We start from the raw sequence: 25,311 nt of genomic DNA on the forward strand, positions 1-25,311 counted from the left end.
TTAGGTGTCAAGTCATTGACCCAGATCCAGCAGGTTCCAACTAGGATTTATTTTGGTTATTATTATTGTTATTCACATCTATCATTTATTACAGTGTTTCTCAAATGGGGGTACGTGTACACCTAGGGGTACGCAATGGCACGTCGGGGGTACTTTAGAGGAAAGAGTGGAAAATTAACAAATAAAGTGTCGATCTTGGTCCCACCTCAGACGTGAGATGACCGTAAAGAATAAAAACTATAGAAATAAATCTATTCAGGAGCCACTAAATCAGTGTTTTTCATCCTTGGGGTCGGTACCCCATGTGGAATCACCTGGAGTTTACATGGGGTTGCTTTAAGTTTCTGAAAAGCTAAAATAGATTTTTAAAATGTTTTAATTCTTTTTTCTTTTTTTTTTAAGTAAAAAAACACACAATCTTAAAAAAATTCTATACTTTCACTTTGTAAAATCTAAATATAGTTCAACTAAAATGCAGTAAAAAAATATCTGAGCTCAAACTGATATTGATCAAAATGGGGTCACGATCCAAAAAATGTTGTGAATCACTGCGCTAAATACTGTTTATTTCCACTTATTTACAAAATTAGATTCTTTAAAATGTGTGTTATCACTCATTCATTCCATCATTTTGATTTATAGTGATTTTTAGATAGTTTTCGAAGCAAAACGTAGTCGGACGAAGGGTGGGACGAAGGTCTTGGATTCAGAAGTAAGAGAAAGGGGGTACTTGAGCCAAAAAAGTTTGAAAATCACTAATCGATTATACTGCTCTGATACAACCTGAACTGAGTTCAGAAGAGTTGAAGTTCAGTTGACCGACAGTTTTTCTTCATTTAAGTGATCTTTCTGCGATTCCCAGGTGAAGACACGATGACGGGCGATGGAGGAGAATACCTGAGAGCAGAAGACCTGCGGGAGCTGGGAGACGACTCTCTGCCTGGACAGTATCTTGATGGAATGAATTATCTCCGCTTTAGTTTGGAAGGAGGTCGCACTGACAGGTAGAAGTCACATGTCTACCTCACTGTAGCTGCAAAGCATGACAGAGTAGACACATGGAGTAGAAGTCAATGTAGAAGATGAAAGATTTTCAAAATACAACCAAAAGTGTTTTTCTCCTTTTTGTCTAATACACGTGTGTCAAACTCTAGGTCCGAGTGCCAAATCCGGCCCTTCAGAGAATCTGATTCGGCCCGCAGGACAAAATGAAAATGACATAAAACTTGAATCATTGTGTAATTTACAAAATAATTCAGTTGTAAATTGTTGTTGAAAGATTTTTCCAACATACTGTAATTTTTCTCAAATTATTCCACAAAATTTCCCCAAATTAAATAATATTTGGTCCAAAAATTAATAAATCAAAGGACATTTAAGTATTTGTCACTTATTGCTCAGATATTATTGATGCCTTTTATACTTTACATCTAACTTATAACTGAAAGTGCAAACTTCCATTCATAATGTAATACATTATAACTATAATGTAATACATTAATGTTGAAATTGTTCATTTTCCAACCTAAAAACTGTGGCTTATTTGTGATCAAACTGGTCTGTATTTGACCCTTGAACTAAAAGGAGTTTGACACCCCTGGTCTAATATAGTGGAACCTGTAGTTTTTGTTGTTCTGGTTTTGTTATCATTCTGTTGCGCCGCTACACTAACTGTCTGTGTTTGCCTGTATGTGTTTGTGTTGCAATCTCTCCTTTTCACATCTCATCGTTGGTTTCCTTGTTATGTCTTCATAGGCGAATGCAAAGGTATGTGCTGACTCAACTCTTAGATAGATAAACAGCACTGTTGCCAACTTAAACACTATGTTCAGTTTTTGAACTCCTCTGCATACTTTACAAAAGCGACTAGTGACAAACATTGCAACTTTTTTGTTGTTATTGGAGATTTTGGAGATACATGCACATGGTGTTAGTTTGCAGGTGCTCACAGTGGCAGCCAGTCCAGTCCTCACGTAGCAGTAGAAGATGTTCACCCCTTCACACCCAGAATGCAAATTAGTTACACGCAAATGATGGGAAACAACCTTTTTAGGTGGTTTTTTGTTCACTTTTTCATCTTTCGTTTTACAGCAGCCAAACATACATGAAAACGGTCAATTATGCTAATTAGGCAATGGCGTCATCAAGCGACTGTTGGGACAGCCAATAGGGAGCTTCCTTACTGAGAAGTTGGCAGCACTGTTTAACAGTCAGGCTGTGTTCAAAATGGCATACTCTGTATTATACACTACAAAGTCAATGAGTGTGTACTGTCTACTACATACTAGGAGGATTTGGATGGTAACCGTTCCCACTGAAGTATACTTCCAAGTTTCCCAAAATGCACTTAGAACCTACAACGACAACAACCTGAAGCACACTGAGGATAAATATCTCTGTTGATTCTCCATCTTTGAAAGTCCTGAAAGCTTTTTAAGTGAGAAATTGACCAAGTAGAATATCAACATGTGGTCATTTGATCCCTAAAATGCGCGGAAAACACATTTCATGCCGACATTTTGGAGATTTACGGAGACCCACCACTGTGCTATTGACTAAACTTCTGGTTAACTTCAAAACAAGAGCCTTATTTACAAAAGTGTTAAAAAAAAACGAATGGATAACAAGAAGAGATGCTTTTATTTTGAAAAAGGAATGTTTGATTTTCAGCTTGAAGCTGGTCCCAGGACAATCAGAGCAATTTTGTGTTCTGTTCTGCTCGCAATGCATCATGGGACGGTTGAGTATGGCTAGTGTGCTCACTATGCATACTTAAAAAATGTCCCAATATAGTATACATCCAGGTATTTCTCACATACTCAATTTTTTCATACTACCTAATGTGAACGCATTACATTCTCATTTTGACGTCACACTTAGAATGAGTAGTATGAGTTAGGATGACATTTCGAACACAACCACAGTCTTTAGTTAGTTAGTTTTTGACTTAAGAATATTGTGATTGCTAGTTTATTAGCACAGTCAGTCACTATAGAAAATAATTTACACATATAAACTATTTCGAAGGTCCATTTTCTGGCATTCCAGATGCCTTTCTGATCAGTGGGTCATTGACATACATTCACGATATATTGTGTACATGCAAAGTTTCAGCAATTCTTAATATTATTAAAGTGGTAAAATTAGGCATAAAAAAATGAATATCAGTGGACAAATGTCTATATTTATTGCTTGAATCAATATTAGTTACTTTCTTTCTATGATGAGAGTTGAAGCTCTGCCTCTTTTTACATGATTGAAGAAGTAACGTTTCTTGTCACAGTGTGTGTTGTGGTGTTTTGTATGTTTTTGTGTACCATCACTGAGCTTTTTGGTAACACTTTATTTGAAGTTTTATACATAAAGGCTGACATTATGCTGTCATTATCTGTCTTCAGCATGAATAAGGTGTCATGAAGGCTGTCATTAAGTGTTGTTTTGCTAAATTATGACACCTTTGGAGCTATGTTGGCATTTTTGGGTTAGGTAGAGGGATCTAGTGGGGTTAGGGTTAGGCGTAAGGGTAACTAAGGGTTAGGCGTAAGGGTAACTAAGGGTTAGGGGTAAGGGTAACTAAGGGTTAGGGGTTAGGGCAGGGGTATTCAACTCCAGTCCTCAAGGGCCAGATTCCTGAGACTTTTAGATGTCTCCCTGTTCCAACACACCTGGTTGAAACCAATGTGTTGTCATCAAGCTCTGCAGAAGCATTCATTTGATTCAGGTGTGTTTGGAGCAGGGATACATCTAAAAGTCTCACAAATCCACCCCTCGAGGACTGGAGTTGAATATTCCTGGGTTAGGGTAACAAAGGGTTAGGAGTTAGGGGTTAGGGTAACAAAGGGTTAGGAGTTAGGGGTTAGGGTAACAAAGGGTTAGGAGTTAGGGGTTAGGGTAACAAAGGGTTAGGAGTTAGGGGTTAGGGTAACAAACGGCTAGGGGTTAAGGGATAGGGTAACAAAGGGTAAGGGGTTAGGGGTTAGGGTAATGAAGGGTTAGGGGTTAGGGATAGGGGTTAAGGTTAGGGTAGCCAACAACACTTAATGACAGCCTTCGTGACACGTTCTTTATGCTAATGACAGTCCTCATGTCATAATAATAATGTCAGCTTTGTGTAAAAACTTGAAGTAAAGCGTTAAACTATTTTTTTTAACCCACCAACTTTTACTTTTTTAGTCTTACTATTGCACCTCTTTACATGTTGATGTCTTGATTTAAAAATTCTTAAAGCTCGAGCTGAGCTAGTAATTGAAAACTCACAAATGAAATTCAATCCAGTCAAAACACGAAATAACTATTGTATTTTAATTATTATTTACATGAAAAGCTCTTATGTTTTGATGTGTTCCTCCAGTTGCGACAGGTCCTTCACACCCACCCACCACGGCTACTACTCACCCAAACATGAAGGCATGATGGAGGAGATGATCACCAGTCACCAGGTGCAGTACATGATTCTAGTCACACAACTGCAATCATAGTTAAAGGAGTCCCTTCCTTTAGACCTGTTTGTGTACTTATGCAGATTCATGTTTGATTTCAGATTTCATCACTTGCCAGAGAGACTGACAGGGATTCCTATCAGTTGAGCTGGGACACAGAGAACCTGGACAATGTGGCTTTATCCTCCAGCCCCATTCACTCTGGGTAGGTCCAACGATAGGATCCTAATGGGTCCAAACTGTCAATTACTACAGAGCGTCTGTGACACTTGCCTCTGTGGGTTATTCTTCTTCTTCTCCTCTTCTGATGTGGTTGTCCTTTCTTCAGCCACTCCTCTCCGTGCCACGATCATGGAGACCACAGCAGGTGAAGCCTTTTGCACCTTGGTTCAATCATTTTCCTCTTCATCTTCATCACTCCCCTATCCCCCTTGCAGTGTGCTCTCCCTGCGGAGAGGTGCATGCGTCCGTCCTCAGTGGCTGTTTTTGTACTGAAATGCAAGGACGGGAGGGAGATATTGTTGATTAAATGGCATCTAAAGGAGGCAATATTATCATTAGGAGATCAAACATCTACTTACTACTCAATAAATGTGTTAAATGGAAATAAAACAAACTGCACAGTTTGAATACAAGGACTCAAATAGGTATTCTTACAGAGAGAGTGTGAGGCAGGGGTAAAGGAGTAGAGGAAAACAAATATAATAGATCATAAAAATAGTAGTTTTTTACTAATGGGGGAATGAAAGGAGATATTGATATATAAATTAAAATAGTTTAAAAGAAAAATATGTGTACATATACACAAATAATTAGAAAAGAATGGAAATGTAAAATTAGTAAGAAAAAAATAACTAGGGAGGAAAAAAGAAAACTGATTAAAATTCAACTGCATCGCAACGTTTACACGTTTTGTGTGTTTTATGACATAAAATCATGTCCAGATGAACAGATAAGTGCCTTTGATTCATTTAGAAAAGCGATGATGCATGTGTGACATGGGATACAGAAAGAAAACAGTGAAATAAAGAAGTATTTGATCAATGCTGTTCCATACTAATAATAAAGAACAGTTCAGCTCTTTGGATTTCTGTGTAATGAATAATGCAGGATAAAATCATGCTATATATTATGTATCACAGTTTTAAAAGATGTGCTATTGGATGCAGACAATACAGGTTCAATCATATGAAAGTTGAGAGCCTTTTTCTTGATGTTATACATTATGTTCTAAATTGTGGAATTTTTACCACCATATCAACAGTGCTCCCTGAAAGATTTATTTATTTATTTTTTACAAACAAATTCAATTCAATTCAACTTTATTTATACAGCGCAAAATACAGCAAAGTCATCTCAAAGCGCTGAACAAAATATAAAGTCCATAGTAAAAAAGAAGAAGGAACCCAACAAGATCCACATGAACAAGCATTTAGCGACAGTGGGAAGAAAAAACTCCCTTTTTTATAGGAAAAAATCTCCAGCAGAACCAGGTTCAGAGGTGGCAGCATCTGCTTCCACTGGTTGGGGTTAGTGAACAAAGGGACAAACAGAATAGGGTAGAAGGATAGTCCATCCAAGTGTTCCAGACTAGTTGTGCCGTGAGCCATCGATCAGGAACCACCATCTCCAGCATCAAGACATTTGAAACAGAAAAGAGAGCAGAGGGCGAGGAGACTGCAGGAAAAAAACCAATATACGTATATATATATATATATATATATATATATATATATATATATATATATATATATATATATACACATACACATATATATATATACACATACACATATATATATATATATATATATATATATATATAGGGTGGATATCAGTGTAAGGTGTGGAGCAGTGTGAGCAGTGTGATGGGTTATGCAACGAGGGAGAGAAGTGGTGGTTGTCTACAACCCAGCATCCCATTGCAGCCCATTAAAGCTATGTGTAGATTGTGGATCATGTTTGAATATAATGTTGGTGTCTACTATATACCCAATGTCTACTATATAATCTTAGTTCTCAGTTTCTATTTGTAGGTTTAGAGCTTATTTCCTAGTGGTTAGGTTCACGCTATTATACGCTATATGCTTTCGCAAATCAGTAGGTTTTGGAGTTTCCTTTTAAAGGTGGAGAGAGTAGCAGCCTCCCGTATTAAGACTGGAAGCTGGTTCCGAAAGGTGAGGCGCTTGGTAGCTGAATGATCTGCTTCCTGTTCTACTTCTAGATACTTTAGGAACTTCCAGGAGGCCAGCAGACTGAGAGCAGAGTGTTCTGCCCGGACAATGGGGCACTAACAGGTCTCTAAAAAAAAAAAAAAGGAGCTTAATCATGTAGAGCTTTGTTTGCTAACAGGAGGATTTTAAACTCTATTCTAGATTTTACAGGAAGCCAATGAAGAGAAGCCAATACTGGAGAAATATGCTCTCTCCTGTTAGCACCTGTTAGTGTCCTAGCTGCAGCATTCTGAATTAACTGGAGACTTTTTAGTGAGTTACTAGGTCATCCTGACAGTAGAGAGTTACAATAATTTAATCTAGATGAAACAAATGCATGGATTAGTTTTTCAGCATCACTTTGGACCAAGATATTCCTGATTTTAGAAATATTACGGAGGTGGAAGAAGGCTGTCCTTGTCCAAACAAGTAGGACCAGATTGTGTTGACCCTGTTTTTGAAAAGGTTTGCATTGATTTTAAAGTAATACCTCACAGCTTTCATTAACTACACGGAACAGAGTTTGTCGTGGTATGTTCAACACGTCTGTAATTTATATTTTGTTGCACTGATGTCGTGGATTGTAAATAAATGAGAAGCAGGTTTGGGATCAAACTGTCACACCCTCCCCACGCACTTATTGAGCAGTTTTGCCCCCCCCCCCCATTTGTATATTTGTGTTACTGCATGAAGAGTAAGATGAATGATCCTTTGATTGGTCATTGCTCTTGGCCATTTAGAGTGGAGATAACAGACACCAAACACATTTTAAGACAAAAAATAGAAAGATGTGACACGACACAGAATTCACATCCTGAACAATATGAAGGTTTAAAGTGTAAGTACACCCTAAAACCACTTTTTTCTGCTGAATACATAAATGATTAGGTAAGAAGTCATGTAGTTTATTTATCCTACTCCCACTCTTCACATTTTATTCTACGTATTTAAATTTAGCATTTTTAGCTGTAAAATGTCAAAGATTGCCCTCTATGGGTTGAACACTGGCTTTTACAATTGAATTTTTCTAATGGCTGAAATTAGATCAGTGACATCATTTTGGATCAGTGACGTCACTAACCGTCACTGTTGGCCCCGCCCCTATAAAACATGGGAGGAGGGATGAGGTTTCCTATAATAATAATAATGGCTTAGATTTATATAGTGCTTTTTTTTCAGGGCTACTCAAAGCGTGTAAAAAAAACTTTATTTATTTACACCAGTCACTCAAATCAGTCATACAGGTGGTAGTAAGCTACATTGTAGCCACAGCTACACTGCGTGGCTGCCATTTCGCACCTACGCTCCCTTTGAACACCACCAGCATTCATGTACAATTCATACCCATTCATACAAGGCAATTTGGGTAAAGTGCCTTGCCCAAGGACACAATGACTTGGATAGAGTGGGATTCGAACCCCCACCCTTCGATTATTGCACTCCCCTTCTACTCCCCTTCTACCACTGAGTCATGGTCGCCCTCCTCTCACAGCCCTCAGTGAGCATTGATTGACAGCTCCAGTGAGGAACTGTGCAGCACTGTGGGGGCGTGCTGCTGTGACTGGGCGTGTCTTAACGACTCATGGAGCCACGCCCATAATCAAGGCATTTTTCTAAATTTCCCCCCTCGGGGGAGATCAGCAAAAACCTGGGGTGTACTTATTCTTTAACAATATGAATATACATTTTCAAAACTTAGGTTTCTTCTACAACCACAACACTTTGTTGCTCTAGACACGTAGACTGTCAAACTAGGTGTTCGCAACTACATTGTAGTTCTTTTATTAAATATGAATATGAAGGTTTATTAAAGATCATTCCTACCCAAACAGATCACTTTCTACCCTTGGTGTCTGTTTCCCCGTCTCTAAAAGCGTTCAACTCTGAATTTGCCGTTGATTTGGACAAACATCTTCTCCTCCTTCCCAGCTTCTTGGTGAGCTTCATGGTGGATGCCAGGGGTGGAGCCATGCGTGGCTGTCGACACAATGGACTACGCATCATCATCCCGCCGAAAAATTGCAGCGCCCCCACCAGAATCACTTGTCGGCTGGTGAAAAGGCACCGCCTGGCCACTATGCCTCCCATGGTGGAGGGGGAGGGGCTGGCCAGCAGGATCATTGAGGTGGGGCCTTCCGGAGCCCAGTTTCTCGGGTAAGACAAACCATAGAATGAGTGCATAGCTTTAGAACGTAATGATAACAATTAGATTGAATGAAAACATAACATTTGTATAGGCAAACTTGTAAAAAACAAAAGCATTGTACAGTATTGTTTAGAATAATATATGTAAACCCAGAGTTGGAAGAGGCTTCCATCTTGCTGCCTTTTCCTTTCAGAATCATTGATCACTGCCTCTGCCAAACTAAAACTGTGTCTGACCTGCTCTTGCTTCACCCTCAGTGCGTGGGATCTGCTCAGCATGCACTGGTTTCTTTTACAGCTGCAGTCTAACTTCTTTCAAGCTTTTCCGATTAACTTCTCCTCAAATATGATAGACCATAGTTGGTTTGATTTGTAGCGTCTGAATCAATCCCTCGGCTGCTCACGTTCAGAAGCTGAAGTTGGTTTTCTGATGGTGCACTCAACTAAATTTATAACAGTTATTTACTGTTAGGCAAGTTTTTTTTTTTTTTTTTAAAGGTAAAGACATAGTGTAGGCCTCATAGATCAATACATAGAATATAATTTGTTCCTAGACATATGTAAAATATTCAAATTGCCGCTTGAGAGTTTGTTTTTATCTCCTCTTGATCTACACTTTTATTGACATTTTCGGAAACGTTTCACTTCTATGCATCCTGTAAATGGACCCATTATTTCCGTGTAAACCCCAAAATAAGCATTCGCAATTATTTTGCTGCAACTTTCAGTGAAAACACCAGAAATGTGTTGGGAAGTTACTTTGGCAGAGTTTGTTGGGGCAATCACAATAAATCACTGTAAGAATGAAGTAAAAACACTTCTGTGCATCAGTCTATGGGACTCCATATCCCACAATGCAAAGTGCAAAACCTTTCCGATAATCTCAACAAACCGAGTGTTAACAGTGGAGATCAAAACAAACCTTTCAGCGGCACTTTCATCCTTAGAAGTAAAATGTCTTAAGCTCTATGAGGCCTACATTATGTCTTTATCTGATTAAAATATATATATATATATATATATATTGTCTCCAGCAGCTGTAAGGATAAATGCAGAGGTGGCAAAAGTACTAGTCTTCAGTGCTCAAGTAAAAGTATAGTTACTTGAATAAAAAATGACTCTGGTAAAAGTAAAAGTATTGAAGTTGCTCCCTTACTTGAGTAAAAGTACATGCTACGAAGTAAAAAAGTAAAACAAATGTCCCTTCAGTAATAAGACAAAAAAAAAGATATTCAATAGCTCAATTAAACCCAGAGCAGCTTTGAGTTTAACATTTTTAAAAACGTGAAAATGTTAACTATAAAACTAACAGACCTGCCTAACATACACAACAGCTGCAAATAGTCAGGGTCGTTATGGCAGCAAAACTACGACCTGCACATTGATATACAGGTTGTTCAATGCAAAATTGTTTATATTTATGAAAACGGTTCAGGTTTTTAGAGACCAAATGATTTACACCCTTTAACCTTTTTAACTTCTCATTAACACAATGGGACCTTCAATGCTGCGTTCACACCAAATGCGTCTTCTGCGGCACCTGACGCATCTGCCGCACGAAACGTACCGCAGGATCAAAAAATGTCCCCATTCGCTTCATACGCACGTCTGAAGCGTAGCCCCGCCCACCAGCGACACATCCAACTCGGTGAGTTTCACTGCCTGCTGAAGCGAGGAGCTGCACTCCTTTTTCTCCTCTCATAAACATAAACCACCAGTGAAAAAAGCCAGTGTGTTTAGCGGCTAGTGCTATCTTAGCTCAGTGCCGACTTTCAAAGATGAAAACTACAGAGAGAACTTTTACTACCACCTCCTCGCTCATTCTCCTCCACGACAAATCCTTCCTAGTCCGGTCCCGGTTATAAAGGCCGTGTCATACAGCTCCAGGTGGTCACACACGGCTTCTACTCCATGGTTGAATGGGTGAACAGACTGGTGTCTGTATTGACGGCCTGACATCATCAGCAACAAAGAGTCTGATTGGCTGTCGTCATGCGAAACAGTCACAGGAGTTCAATATTTTCAACTCTTGCGAACGTGCGGATATCCGTAAAATTGGGAGCGCCCTCGCACGGCCAATGCACTTGACGTGCGGATCGGACCGCATCGCTGCACAGGAACGCATCTACAGTATCTATTGACTTTGTATGTATTCTGGACGTACAGACATTTCGTGACGCATCTGATGTGAACGCAGCATAACTGATAAAATAGACTCCGTTGAATAGAGTTTTGGACTCTTGAGATATGCAGTGGATTTGAACCTTTGATTTCTATTTATCTCCACAAACCAACCATTGTGTGTGTGCTCTTTCTTCCTCAATGCCGCGTTTGGACCTTTGCTTGATCACACAGTAAACTCCACCTGCCCACTGCACCCCCACCTCTTAATGAGGGAGAGAGTTTGGTTAGCAGAATCCTCCAGCTTGGCCCACCTGGGTCCAAATTCCTCGGGTACGGTGGGAAAACAAAAACAAACTGTGATTCTGTATATGAAACGATACATGGAAACTTTTTAAAGTAGTTTTCATCCCATTACATTGAGTTACTTTTTTTACTCATTGTGCTGCCCCTGCTTGTATTTGTGCCACATTTTTCATTTCATCTGTCACCACCCCTGATTCTTTACTGCTCTCCTTTCCCTTTTTTCTAATGTGTGTATGTTTCATCTCCTTCCTTTTTATGTGAAATTTAAATGGTTGTATGGCCTTTGATTACATAGAAAATTGTCTAAAAATAAAAATGTATGAATTCACAAAACTACATTTTGTGTAGTTTATATAGTTAATTCAAACTTTAAGTGATGGTCACGCATTACATGATATACTTTTAGAACAAGTGAGCTATGACGTTCGGAGCTGGAGGAGCCAATGATTGCCTACTGTTTTTAGTTTCTGACTGGCCAAACACATTTAGATAACACATAAAAGCCTCAGTATCTTGAATGTCTGTATGTGTTGCATGCTTTCTTTGTCCAACTTTGTTAGCGGGCTAGCTTGTGTCACTAAGCACAGCAGGTAAGTAATAAAGGGTTAACCAAAATGTGAAGAAGCCCCCTTTAGAGAAATATACAACATACACTAAAAAACTGTATCGTTCCCCACTTTTGGCCTGAAACTGATATCCATTTGAGACGATATCAGCATGAATTTCATTTATACTTTTATTACTTATTATGTAATGTCAAATGTTAGAAAGTTCTTGATCAAGAGTCAGGAAAAGCAATTATGAGGCAAAACTCACCCACTTATTATTAACCAATGGGTTACATACATTTTAACCTCAAACATAAGAATATTTTACAATTGAATTAAATAAAGAATGAAAGAAAGAAAATTAAAAGTAAAACAAACCCACACAATAGGCCCGCAACTCCTAACTAAAGCATGCTAACTGAACAGAACTTTACACAGAGTACTACTGAACTACACATGTAACAAACACAAAACATACCCAACAAATCCTACATTCTGACAGTTGCTCCAGATTTTAACTTCTTTGTTTTGTTAATTTACTTATACAATAACTTTTTGATTTATGTCACAATATATACTACAGGTATAATAAAGAAAATTGGTTTAAAACTTTATAAGTAGTATGATTGGCTAGGGCAATGGTTATCAAAGTGTGTGACACCCCCGAAAAAGATTTTTTGGCTTTATCTTTTCGTTATTTATAATAATTATTGTTTTTCTCAACTATGTGATTGTACCTTTTTTGTTATTATTAGTTTTACCTTTTTACCATTTTTAACCATTTTGTTGAAATTTCGTTGGGATTATCGACCTAAAGAATTACATTCTTCAATGGGGGGGGGGCACAATTGAAAAACTGAGAACCTCTGGGCTAGATGAAATTTATGGATTATCTGGAGTTACAAAAAAATGCAAGTATTTGAAAACCTAAATAGATTTTAGAATACAACAGACTTTTAAAAAGTATTTCCACAGATCCTGATGTGTGTTTATACCTCTGGCCCTCCAGTCCTGTCATTGTGGAGATTCCACACTTTGCTGCCCTCCGAGGAAAGGAGCGGGAGTTGGTCATCCTGAGGAGTGAGACGGGAGAAAGTTGGAAGGAGCACCACTGTGAACATACACAAGAGGAACTTAATCAAGTTCTCAATGGCATGGATGAGGGTTAGTCTCATTTAAAGATACGCCACCATTAATGTGTTTAACTGAATGTGTCCTTATCTCACCTGTAGAGCTGGACACCCCCGAGGAGCTAGAGAGGAAACGCATTTGTCGTATTGTTACGAGAGACTTCCCACAGTACTTTGCCGTGGTGTCACGAGTCAAGCAGGATAATAATCTGATTGGTCCTGACGGAGGTATCCTCAGCAGCACAGTTGTGCCACAAGTCCAGGCAGTTTTTCCCGAAGGAGCCCTCACCAAGAGAATAAGAGTCGGACTTCAGGTAAAGATCAAGCTTTGTTTTATATTCGGCAAACCAATCTTACAGGAGATCGTGGATCTCTCACATTAATAACTATTTTCTTGTGCATTTCACTTTTAACACAATTTCCTCATTCTTTTCGTGCTACTTTGAACCACTTTTTATCATGCTTCATCAAATGGAAATAAATTGAAATTGAAAAAAGTCAGTGGTATACAGAAAATAATAAGCGTTAGGATTAGAGCTGGGGAAATTGGTAAGCCTTTCATCAAGGTTTTCCTTGGGCTTGTTATTGGATGAACAACACCTGGGTGTGCCTTGATTAAAATGGGTGGGCCCAGCCCCACTCGGGCCCACCCGTGGTGGTTATGATTAGGGACATGTGTTCCAATTCTAATACATCACTTTAAAATTCCTTCCTATCAGCGCGGAAAAAAACTAATTCTTAGTAGCACATAAAAATTGATGAAATTATGTTGGCACGCACGGAACAATAGATTCATTCATAATGCCACAGTTGCCTTGTATGACTGGGCTGCATCTAATCAATATGTAGTACTAGCCTTGACTTGTATCCTACTGACTGACTCAATTAAAAACTTGCTCTAAGGCAATCAAAATTGTTCATCTGATGCCCTTTGAAAAGTAATCGAAAGTATTCTATTCTTCTACATGAACAAGTTGTGGTCCACTTGTTTGTTGGTTAAAGATAGAAGTCCATTGAAATCATTAGCACAAACTCGTCTTTACTCTACAGGCCCAGCCAGTGGATGTGGATGTAGTTCGGAAGATTTTGGGCAACAAGGCCACCTTTAGCCCCATTGTTACTCTGGAGCCCCGAAGACGAAAGTTTCATAAACCCATTACCATGACCCTTCCCGTCCCCAAAAACAACTCTGACCCTGCGCTGAACGGCTTTGGAGGGGACACGCCCACCCTACGCCTGCTCTGTAGTATTACTGGTAAGAGACTGCAACCAATAATATGGTTTCATCTCTCTGAACCAACCAATGACTTTCTATGTTAACACCTTGTAACTGTGCAGGTGGAACAACGCCGGCCCAGTGGGAGGATATTACAGGAACCACACCATTAACATTCATCAAAGACTGTGTCTCCTTTACCACTAATGTGTCTGCTAGGTAACTTAACATCTTCTGCTATCATTTACAAAACATCTCAATTTACTCTTTGGTTTTTTATTCTTTTCAGATTTTGGCTCATAGACTGTCGGCAAGTCCAGGAATCAGTCAACTTCTCTACTCAGGTGTACCGTGAGATTATCTGTGTCCCTTACATGGCTAAGTTTGTGATCTTTGCCAAAACTCATGATCCAATTGAGGCCCGCCTGCGCTGCTTCTGCATGACCGATGACAAAATTGACAAAACACTCGAACAGCAGGAAAACTTCACAGAGGTGGCCCGCAGCCGGGATGTAGAGGTGAGAACGAGGAAGACAAACAGTTATACTGGAATTCCCTCAAAATACGTCAATAGAAAGCAGATAGAGCCACATAATGGTGATTAAAGCCCTATTCGCATGGCATTAGTTTTACCGAGAGACCACATGTAATAAGTAGATGACCCCCCATCGTCTGCTTTGTATGTGGCACGTTCGCACGGGATAACCGAAGCCTGAGATTTTGCTGAAATTTACGGACATCTGAAAATGTGAAACAGTGTGTGAGTTAAAATAACTTCACAGGCTTTTGACCACAGCTAGGTGCTGTGTTATTGCTAGCGCTATAGCCAGCTATATTAAATAGAAGGCTACAAAAAAAAAAAGATTCTTACCGCACAGTGCAAAGCAGGACATGATCTACCATTTGCTTCTGATATTGCTTCTTCTTTTTTTGTTTCCGTACGTTACGGGCTGATAAGGTTTTCCTGGCCCGGGACCCAAAAGGTTTTCTAAACACTCCAATACAGCCTCCATTCTTCGCCAAAAATAAATAAAAAAGCTTCCCGGTCTGTGTTTACCTCGTATTGAGATTGATTATGAGCACATATGCGCACTACCGGAAAATGAATTTGCTAAAGAAAAGAAATAATTCAGCTTTGTTTATTTTTGTTTTCAAAGTGAATGGACACGTGCTTTATTCGTTTATTGGATTAAGTTAGGGTTGCATGCGCGCTTATATGCTCATAATCGATCTCAGTACGAGGTAAACTCAGACACCGGAAACAAAACAATGCGTAATCACCATTTCTGTCCAAATCACAGATCGGCCTATTCGCATTGGATTCGTATTATCACAGGACCTCGTAGTTCAGCAAAATATAGTAGGTAATTTGCGGGGGAGTTTTTACTTTACAAATTACTGACATGTCCGATTCGCACGGGATTAACATCACAGACATTCAATTATTACAAATCGTATGTGGTCCCAAGGTAAAACTAATCCCGTGTGAATAGGAATTAAGTGTGGATCATTTGTCAGGAGCTTTTTGTATTTACTTGTTGCTTTTCTCAGGTTCTTGAAGGAAAACCCATCTATGCAGACTGCTTTGGAAACCTTGTTCCCCTCACCAAAAGTGGCCAACATCACCTCTTTAGCTTTTTTGCCTTTAAAGAGAACAGGCTCGCTCTCTTCATCAAAGTGAGAACTGGTTATCTTTTGCATATTCCACACACGTGTGCATAACATCATCAGTTTCCTTGGCTCTCCAATTGAATGCAAACCTGATCACCTGTTTGTAATTAAGATTTCTGTTTGTTCTTTCCAGATAAGAGACAACACTCAAGAGCCATGTGGTCGGCTCTCATTTATGAAAGAACCAAGGAACTACAGGTCACTAATGCAAAATGCCATATGCAATCTCAATATTACACTCCCATCATATAGTAAGGTAAGCACACTGTGCACATTTTAGAGTCTTTTCAGCAGTACTGGATTAGAGCTGCTCAAACTTTTCATTATTGTTGTAAGATTTTGCTTCTGTTTCAAAAAAATTACCAAATAATCTTTTTATTCTACCTTTTGTCTCAAATGTCACATTGCCTACTCGATATATTGGTGAATAAATGAATCAAACCATATTTCCTTTAAACTTCTGACCACATTGAATTAAGCCCAGATGTTGGGATACTTGACGACTCCCTGTCAACAGCCCCATTTGTGTAATTCTGTAAATCATATTTAAAAAAGACCAACATCTTGGATTTCCCTCTGCTGCCACATGCAGCCCTCGGTTTAATGCGGTCCCGAGATTAAACGCACAAAATGACTAGTGATAAACATACAAAACAGCAGAAATACACAAAATAACACAAACAACTGACAATTACAAAAAACATGCATAAAAAAAGCCAACACAAATGCACAAATTTACTCCTAACGACTTCAGATGTACAAAAAAATAACAGAAAAGCAAGAATAAAAATGACTCTCAAACAAAGGATTATAACAAAAACACACAAAATTATGACAGACATACACAAAACGACAACAAAAATGCACAAAACAACGACAAAAACAGATAATTCTATATCTTTATTCTAATTATTATTCTAAATGCTGACTTGATATTTTAATATTGTAGCCATTGGATCATAAAATCACGTTTTTTTGGCCTCCACTGCAATCAAAAGTTAACCTGATAGCTTTACAGACCATTTGTTTTCCCTGTCTTTGATAACCATGCATGATAACCATGCATTTCCCCATGTTTTGTCTTTTTTTTATGTGGCTTTTCTCTATTCATACATCTTTGCTTCTTGCTGCTTCTTGCAATCCAAAGGAATCTGATTCAGACCAAGAGCAAGAGGATCAGGTAAAAGCAGCCGTTGCTTCTCACTTTAATGTGAGCCCATGAGCTTTGTTGATCTGTCCTATTTACTACCCTGTCTGGACTAAAGACACGCATTCCCAATGCTTCTATTTTTCATGTAATTTGATTAATGTACTTCATTGAATTATATGTGGCGCCACAGTTTGACTGCTATGCCTAATCTTGGCACTCTTTCTTTTAAAAAGTCTTGGTTATTGAACGACTAATTTTTCTCAAATGTCATTGTTCTCTTTTTCAGGCCAGCAGAACACTTGAGAAATGTAAGACATTTACTTGTTTACCTTCAAGCTTAAATCAAATTAACCTATCTAAGATTGCATGTCCTTTTTATTTAAAATATGGAATAATGTTACTAATATTGGGTGAATGGTCAATTGATAAGTGTGTAAATAATCAGGATAGTTCTCTAACAAATCCTACTAGAATACGTAACAGTCACATTTTAAAAAGCACAGTTTTGTCTTGTCACGCAAAAAAACAACTCTTCCATTAACTGCCCATTTTCTTTTTTTTGTTTTGTTTTGCAATATTTCATGTTATTATTGCTTTTCTTCTCACTTCTCCTTTGCAATTTAAGATTGGACTTTTGGAGAAAAGCTTAAACATTGCCATCAGCGTATGTACATGAGAAAACTTTTAGTTTTATTAACTGTAATATTTACACCATGGCCTCTAATTTTGTTGGATTATCAGCTTTGCCTATTGACACCATATGAGTTAAAAGTGAAAATGTTTTCACTTTGAGGGGAAATGGTGCCTGTCAATTCTATTTGCTGAAATGTTAGCAGATGTAGCATAGCTAACTTAGCAATTGTTAGCATACTGTGACAAATTTAGGAGACTGAAAACACCACAAAGGTATTGGTGGATACTCTTACTCTGAAAGCATGAACATGAAATAACACAAGCCTTGTTTGAATTTTAAAAAATGCTGTAATGTTACTGTAATGCCCACATGATGAAAAACTCATCACTAGCTTAACTTTTATAGCTTAAATCAAGTATCTTGCTTCTCTTTCATTTCAGCCTCCTCCCCATACCCTGTTCTGTTTACACACAAGACTTATTGTTTTTTTTTGTGGATGATGGTATCGCAAGATAGTGATATTTAATATGGATTTTATTTTTGCTGCATTTCAAGCGTGAGTAGCCTGAAGTAACAAAGGGTAAAGGCGACTGGTTTCATTGATATTATCAGAGCTCTTGCATATTTTTGCATATCATTCATTTTATTGGTAAATTAGCTAGATTTTAATTTTTTTAACTTTTCACTTTTAAATAATTTAAAGTGCCAAAAAATTAGAGGCCGTGGCATTAGTATTCCACCAGCTGTAGTTCTTTATAAAGTAAAACAATCCATTATCTCCCTTGCATCCTTTTTGCCTTTTTGAATATACAAACAAGCATTATAATGAATGGAGACGAGCAGCTTTTTCATTATTTGCCCATTTAACTCGTACTATAATCACCTTTTACTCCATTCCCTTTTCATTTTTTTCCAATACATCTTCATCCATCAGCACTTTCCTTTGCTTTGCATGGAAATAACTTGCCTTACATGAATGTGTATGAGTGTGCTTTTATGTCTGTATGTGTGTGATGTCTTGTCCCATGATTTAACAGTTTTTTTGTGTGTGTTTTGTCTAGTTTGGGAATGCTCTTTCATAATAAAACACATCTAATCATAAAATTTGTGAACTAAGTATTTTTTTTCCCCAATGTGAATGTTGGAACAAATGGTAAAGGTGACAAGTGAATGTTCTAAATTCATCAACCCCCATGATTTCTTTTATCATTCATTTTATGTTTGAATAAATAGCATGGCAAAGAGAAACTTTTTTTCACTGGCTTTCTTTGACTGATGCATAAAGCATTTTCGGTTGTATTCAATCACATTTTTGCCTGCTATCACATCAATATTTCCCATACACCAAAACAATTTTGAGATATTCTCATGTCATTTATTTGTTTCCTTTGTTGTCTCGTTTCCTATTGCACCTATTGGTTTCTTCTGTCACTGATAGTCAGTGTCGTTCTTTTATGTGTTATTTTAATTTATAGCTTTGTCATGTGAGTGTGGGCGTGGGACAATAGGCAAGTTATTTCCTGCTTTTACCTTTTCCCATTAGTGTTGTGTAGTCTTTGCTTTACATTTACAATGCTGATAAGTTGTATGGAACAATAAGCCTGATTCCTCTTTTGATCCTAATGTACTACCCAGTGTAAAACAGTTTTCCTGTTATCCCTTGCAGTGTGCTCCAATCTTGTCCTGACCACATTTCCAATGTCTGTCTCCTTTCATTTGAATTTTTGATTTTCTTTACTCCTTACTTGTTCTTCTTCCATATGGAAGATGAAGAGATGGAGACATCAGGCCTGAAATCAGAGCTGATTCGAGAACCAGATCTTCTATCCGACGTGTCAGAGATGAAACAAGATTTGATCAAAATGACTGCCATCTTGACTGCAGATACAGCAGAAAAATCTCCTTTGGGAGGCTGTGGTCTAGAGAAAGGGACTGAGGAAGTTTCTGGAGAACCATTAGAAATTGTGGAAAAAGACTTAGAAAAAGTCAAAGAGGACCTAGAAAAAGTCAGTGAAATACTAAGAAGTGGAACATATGATAGTGAGGCAGTAGAAGAGAAAGCAAAAGCTGCTAGAATGGCTGAGGAGTGGACTTTACTCACAGACAGTGAAATAGAAGAAGCCAAAAAAATGGCAGCATTAAATATCAAAGAGCCTGTCCTACGTGAGAGTAGAGCTAACAGGGGAGTTCCCAGACCTAAAGCTATTAAGGGCAGTGGTGACCTAAAAGAATACCTTCTAGATGCACCTGTTAGCTCAAAATCAAAAGTTAAAACAGAGTCGGTTGTTCAAGAGAAGTTCACAGATGTTGTCTTGCGGAAAAGTACAAAACAATCAACTCCTGGTGATGCCAAAAAGCCAACGAAAAAGAAGGGGAAAGATCCAGTGCATACGGAGGAATCAAATGAGACCAAGGCTCTTTTAAGTGTGCCTACAGCCCCTGATGCGACTTCACCTGTATCCCCAGTGATTGAAGAAACCCCTATTGGGTCAATAAAGGACAAAGTAAAAGCTTTACAAAAGAAGGTAGAGGAGGAGCAAAAGAGCACTAAAGTATCTGGACACAAGTCTTCACATCTCCCTGTTATGAGCAAACCTTCTACGAAATCCAAAAAAGCAACTATCTCAAAGCAAACCCAACCAAAGTCTCCAAAAGCTGAATCAGAAAAGCTTGAGGAGACCATGTCTGTTAAAGAGCTCATGCAAGCATTCCAAACAGGGCAGGACCCCTCAAAAAGAATGTCTGGGTTATTTGAGCTTAAATCATCCTCTTCATCAAGACCAGAGAAACCTAAAACTGAGACTATTCAATCAAAATCCATGACCACAGCAATAACTTCTTGCATCTCTCCAGGCCGAGAACTTTCATTGGATTCCAAACCAAGTAAGAAAGAGACAATTCAGCAAGAAATAAACAAAGAGGCCAAGTTTGTTTTTACTACCACATCAGACCCAACTGAAACAGTAGATTTTGGGAATAGTGGCCTGGATGATAGCTCTGACAGCTTAAAACATGAGGGTGTGGCAGACTCATTAAGTGGAAGTTCTGGAGATGGGGCTGCTCATTTGAGCTCTGAGGACAGCTACAAACATGAAGCACTGGCCACTCCTGGCACCAGCCCAGAGAGTCTGTGTCTTTCCCCCAAAAGTGGACTGCAGATCTCTCCAACGTCAATAACAGCTGAAAGCAAAAAGCCAAGTAAACACCCAGAAAAGTCTGGAGACTCTGGTGTAGGGACTATTGGTGACCATCTCTCTGCAGAACTGACTCTTCCTGTCTCCTCCAGCGAGACTGCAGATGACCACACTGCAAGTGAGTCAATTGCTGTTGAAAGAAGTGAGTCTACGCCATCTAGACCTAAAAAACTAACAAAGAGAATTTCTGAGACTTTAGAGACGTTTCTTAGTGATGATGACAGCCCTGATTGTCTGCTAACATTGCCTTTAGTTGGTTCTCCAGCCTCTAGATCCTTTTCTCAGGATCATAAAAACTTAGACCTGCCTTTAGAACAAGACTCAGATGCTCTCAGTCCCCCAGCAGATGACTCTCTGACAATAAGCCACAAAGACTCTCTAGATGGTAGTCCTCTAATGGAAGAACATTCATCACATAAGTCCCCAGACTCTATTGAACCCAGCCCAACCAAGGAATCACCCCCTCATGACTCATTAGAGAGCAGTCCTGTAGACCAACAAATGCATCCATTTTTCCCACCAACACTAGTACAATCCAGTAAATCCTGTAGCCACCCAGAGCTATCCAAACCTGCAGAAATATCCCAAGATGCCTTGCGTGGTAGACTACTACGAGACCCTGAAGTTAGTGCTGAGGATGACAGTTGTGAGCAGACTTCACAGATGACAAGTTCTGGTAAGAGTCTCCTCACCCCTGACACTCCTAGTTCTGAAGAGGTAAGTTATGAGGTAAACCCCAGACCCCATGACCCTGCATTTTCCCCTGTTTCATTCAAACCGACTGTCATCTCTGAAGACCCTGAAGAAGAGGACACATCAGAAAGTTGTGCAGCAATAAGACAAATCACTCCAGAGGAGGAAATGTTTAAAATGGCTGCCAAAATAAAAACATTTGATGAGATGGAGCAAGATGCTAAAAGCAAAAAGAAGTTTAGGAAAGATTTGTTACCATCAACAGATTCCAAAATATTGGATGACTATGAAATGATAGAACCTACAAACAAAATACCTTTGCAAAGTGACTGTGAGCTCAGTAGACCCCTAGAGGATTCAAAGTTACCTCTTTGTGTCAATCCCAATATTAAAATACAACCTCCCTTTCCTTTCCCAGCAGGTTTGCATGACGGACAACACAGCAAAGATCTCAGGAGTACATCAACCACTCTCACTTCAGAGGGACCTCATTCTGTCTCAGATCATCATTCAAAGCCTAAAGTGAAAACAGCACAAGAAGAACAGCACAGAAATGAAGAGCAAAATGAAGGCTTAAGAAATTCAAGAGATATTAAAAGAGATAAAGATCATCAAGAGTTAGATGTTAGCAACTTACAGACTAGTACATTGAATAGGATAGACAACGCAAAAGACAATCTTAAGCACACGGGAGCACCAGATGCAGGACTCTGTGCAATTGTTAATGACACTGACAAGGATGTCAAGGCTATAATACATCCCAGAACTGAGTCGAAGGGTGTCACTGCAAGGGTAGGTGCTGATTCATGGTCGTCATTGCGTGAAGACGATGCTACGTTTGCAACTCGAGTAAAAGAGGAGGAACAGAAGATATTGAATTTAGTGGTGGATCGTCAGTCTAGCCAAGCATCTCCAGATTCAACACCTGGTAGGACACCAACAGAAGAGAGCACTCCTACTAGTGAGCCCAATCCCTTCCTTTTCCAAGAAGGAAAGCTCTTTGAGATGACCCGAAGTGGTGCCATAGACATGACCAAGAGGAGCTATGAAGAGGAAGGCGGTGGTTTTGCCTTTTTTCAAATAGGAGATCAGCCATTAGAGGAGCCTGTCTTAGAAGAGGTCCGACACGAAGGTAGGAAAGTAGTAGCAGAACCAGAAGTTGGGCTCAATCTTACACGAGAAGTGAAAAATGAGAAAGATTTGGGAGCAGGAGATGATACTGAACTGATTCAGACCCCACCTGTAGGTGATCAGGCAGTCTCTAAAGCTGATGACTTTAAATCTAAAATTCCAAAAATGGGCATTTCAGCTTCAGGCAAAGTTACAAAAAAGGATGAAACATCACCAGAGCCTATTAAAGCTAAGGCAGAACAAAATGTTAATGAGGGCTCTTCAGATTTGGACTTAATTTCCCCTGACCAAATATTAACAAATGTGCAGACAGCTGAGACAACTGTCACTAGATCGGTGTACTCTGAGCAGGGGCAGGAGTCCTCTGATTCCTCTCCAGAGGAACAACAATCAGTGATAGAAACCCCCAAAACAGCACCCAAGTCTAAAAAAAGCCCTTCATGTAATGTTAAAAAGACTCCAGTCAAAGCACAAGCTAAGTCTAACCCCCAAAGAGGTAAGACTACCTCTCCATCTAATGCAGCCCCCCCTTCTGTTGCCCCTAAAAGAGAGCCCTCCTTCACCTCTGAATCCAAATCTCGAATCCCTGTCAAAGCTGGCTTTGTAAAGACTGACCCTTCTCCCAAACATATTGAACCTACCAAAGACAAAAAGTTGAAAGTCCCAGGCAAAAAGGATTCAAGGAGAAAATCTGAGACAGATGCAGGTCCCTCTTTGGAAAGCAAAACCAAGAAAACATCTGCAAAAGCAAAGAGCTTTTGTGTGGGTGATTCTACCAAGTCTTCTCCTAAAAAAGAGCAGGGTCCTCCCTCATGTGCTGAGTCAGCAAAGTCTAAAAGCTTCCATTCCAGATTACCAGTCCGGGGCAAAATTGGTCAGTCCTCTCTCTCAACTACACCCATGAAAGGGAAAAGTGAGTCCAAAAAAGAGTCATTTGAATTCTTTGAAGAAATAAGAAATGAAGCAGCAAAGGTTGTGGCCAGTTTAGCAAAAGCAGAGAAAGAGCAAGAAGTTGTAGCCTCCATTTCTGATGATGAGAGTAGTCTAATTGATCCGTCAATCATAGAAAAAGAAAGTTTCCCATTGATGCAGTTCCCTCCCTCAGGAGACATCTTTCCCATTAGACCTCTGTGGGACGACCCTGTTGAGACACAGATGCAGCGAATCCCAGATGATAAAGTCCAAAGTCAAGGTATCCCCCCAGTATAAGGGGCTATTCTCTATCTATTGTGCCTCATTAGAACTTAGTTGTAAAGGTGCTGCCTCTCTGTCTCTTGTAGCAATGTCCCATTGTAGCCTTTTTAAAGGACCTTTTTGATGTTGCTGTCTTGCTTGAATCTTGTTTGTCTTTGTAAAGATGTTGTCCTTTCCATTTTATGTTTACTAAAAAACTGAATGAAAGATTTATGGAAATCTTCAAAGCAGTCAGTTGTCAATACACACTGAATATAAATAATTATATTTTTCTTTACAGTTAAAACTATTGAAATATTTTTTTTTCTTTGATTGAATAATAATAAAAAAAGAAAGCCAGTGAAGAATTTCTTTTTTTTTTTTTTTTTTTTTTTTTTGTGAATGTGTTTTAAGTTTACGTTCATGTAATGTTTGGTCTGCTCATGGCTATCTGGTGATATTTGCAGTAGACCCACACGATGAAGCAGAGAGAAAAGAGCAAAGGTTGGCTATTCTAGCTGATCACCTTGGCTTCAGTTGGGTTGGTAAGAGTTTTTCTCAAAAATTTGGCGAGGTGTACAAAAGAAACCTGACTGAAAGAAATGTAGATTGTTAAAACTGAAAGTAATTTAGTGTTGTTTTACCTCACAGAATTAGCTCGGGAGCTGGACTTTAGTGAGGAGAAGATCAACCAGATAAGGAATGAACACCCTAACTCACTGCAAGACCAAAGCCATGCACTTTTGAAACTCTGGGCAGAAAGTGAAGGTACACACCCCACAGGTACGTGATGAGTAAAAGTATTGATTTTTCTGCTTTAAATTGAGGGCTATATTGAGAACTTTAACTACTTTTCTTCTTGTTTTTTTTTAGCAGAGGCTGCACTCATTAGAAGACTGACAAAGATCAACAGAATGGATATTGTTCATATCATTGAAACCAAAATACTCAAATCTACTCAAGAAGAAACATCATCACATACTTATGCAGAAATTGAGCAGACTATTGCACTGGATCATAGTGAAGGTAGAAAAGCACAGTGTTGATAATTGGATTATAAACAGCCCAAAATGATCACATGCTGTATGTTTGCCCCTGTTGTATGATCAGGTTTTGCCGCTCTTCATGAAGACATTGATAGCCCAAGGCCAGGAAGACACACAAAGACTTCACATCAAAGTCCAGTCTCAGCGCAAGAAGTGCCCACAGTGTCATCAGAGGATTTATCTTCCAGTTTTTCATCACTTAATGAGACAACAGGTCGCTCAGACACAGACCCAAGAAACATCCAGAAAGAAAAGCTACAAAAAGAGATGGACACAGCATAGTAAGTTTGATGGAAAATACCCTCTACAAAGTTAAGCTAAGTTCAAGGTTGTTTTTGTTTTTGTTTTTTTATAAATTCGACTTTCACAAATAGTTACCAGGAATGTAGTTTGTCTAATAAACTTCTTTTTTTTTTTGCAGCACATCACAAAGAATTTATGAGGAAGTCAAAGACACGGTACACACAGGCAGTTATAAACACGTAAGTCCCTTCTTCACGT

The 25,311-nt window shown here is 38.9% G+C and overlaps 1 protein-coding gene across 41 annotated transcripts in view; it reads left to right on the forward strand.

Annotated features, from left to right (window-relative positions):
• Window positions 1-25,311, forward strand: part of ank2b (ankyrin 2b, neuronal) — a 229,697-nt gene that overhangs the window by 178,977 nt on the left and 25,409 nt on the right. For 15 of the 41 annotated variants that reach the window (XM_028474145.1, XM_028474134.1, XM_028474137.1 and 12 more), the window contains 21 exons: window positions 863-1,004; window positions 4,352-4,439; window positions 4,541-4,644; window positions 4,768-4,806; window positions 8,582-8,806; window positions 11,153-11,251; window positions 12,782-12,936; window positions 13,005-13,216; window positions 13,953-14,157; window positions 14,241-14,337; window positions 14,408-14,636; window positions 15,670-15,795; window positions 15,923-16,045; window positions 16,937-16,969; window positions 17,226-17,247; window positions 19,341-23,783; window positions 24,232-24,309; window positions 24,416-24,547; window positions 24,638-24,790; window positions 24,875-25,091; window positions 25,232-25,292. In XM_028474145.1, the coding sequence (XP_028329946.1) occupies window positions 863-1,004; window positions 4,352-4,439; window positions 4,541-4,644; window positions 4,768-4,806; window positions 8,582-8,806; window positions 11,153-11,251; window positions 12,782-12,936; window positions 13,005-13,216; window positions 13,953-14,157; window positions 14,241-14,337; window positions 14,408-14,636; window positions 15,670-15,795; window positions 15,923-16,045; window positions 16,937-16,969; window positions 17,226-17,247; window positions 19,341-23,783; window positions 24,232-24,309; window positions 24,416-24,547; window positions 24,638-24,790; window positions 24,875-25,091; window positions 25,232-25,292 (6,983 nt within the window). The remainder of the gene's footprint in view (window positions 1-862; window positions 1,005-4,351; window positions 4,440-4,540; window positions 4,645-4,767; window positions 4,807-8,581; window positions 8,807-11,152; window positions 11,252-12,781; window positions 12,937-13,004; window positions 13,217-13,952; window positions 14,158-14,240; window positions 14,338-14,407; window positions 14,637-15,669; window positions 15,796-15,922; window positions 16,046-16,936; window positions 16,970-17,225; window positions 17,248-19,340; window positions 23,784-24,231; window positions 24,310-24,415; window positions 24,548-24,637; window positions 24,791-24,874; window positions 25,092-25,231; window positions 25,293-25,311) is intronic. The other 26 variants (XM_028474164.1, XM_028474143.1, XM_028474128.1 and 23 more) reach the window with 21 other exon arrangements.

The sequence above is a fragment of the Gouania willdenowi genome, chromosome 18, assembly GCF_900634775.1.
Source record: "Gouania willdenowi chromosome 18, fGouWil2.1, whole genome shotgun sequence".
Classification (NCBI taxonomy): Eukaryota; Metazoa; Chordata; class Actinopteri; order Blenniiformes; family Gobiesocidae; genus Gouania; species Gouania willdenowi.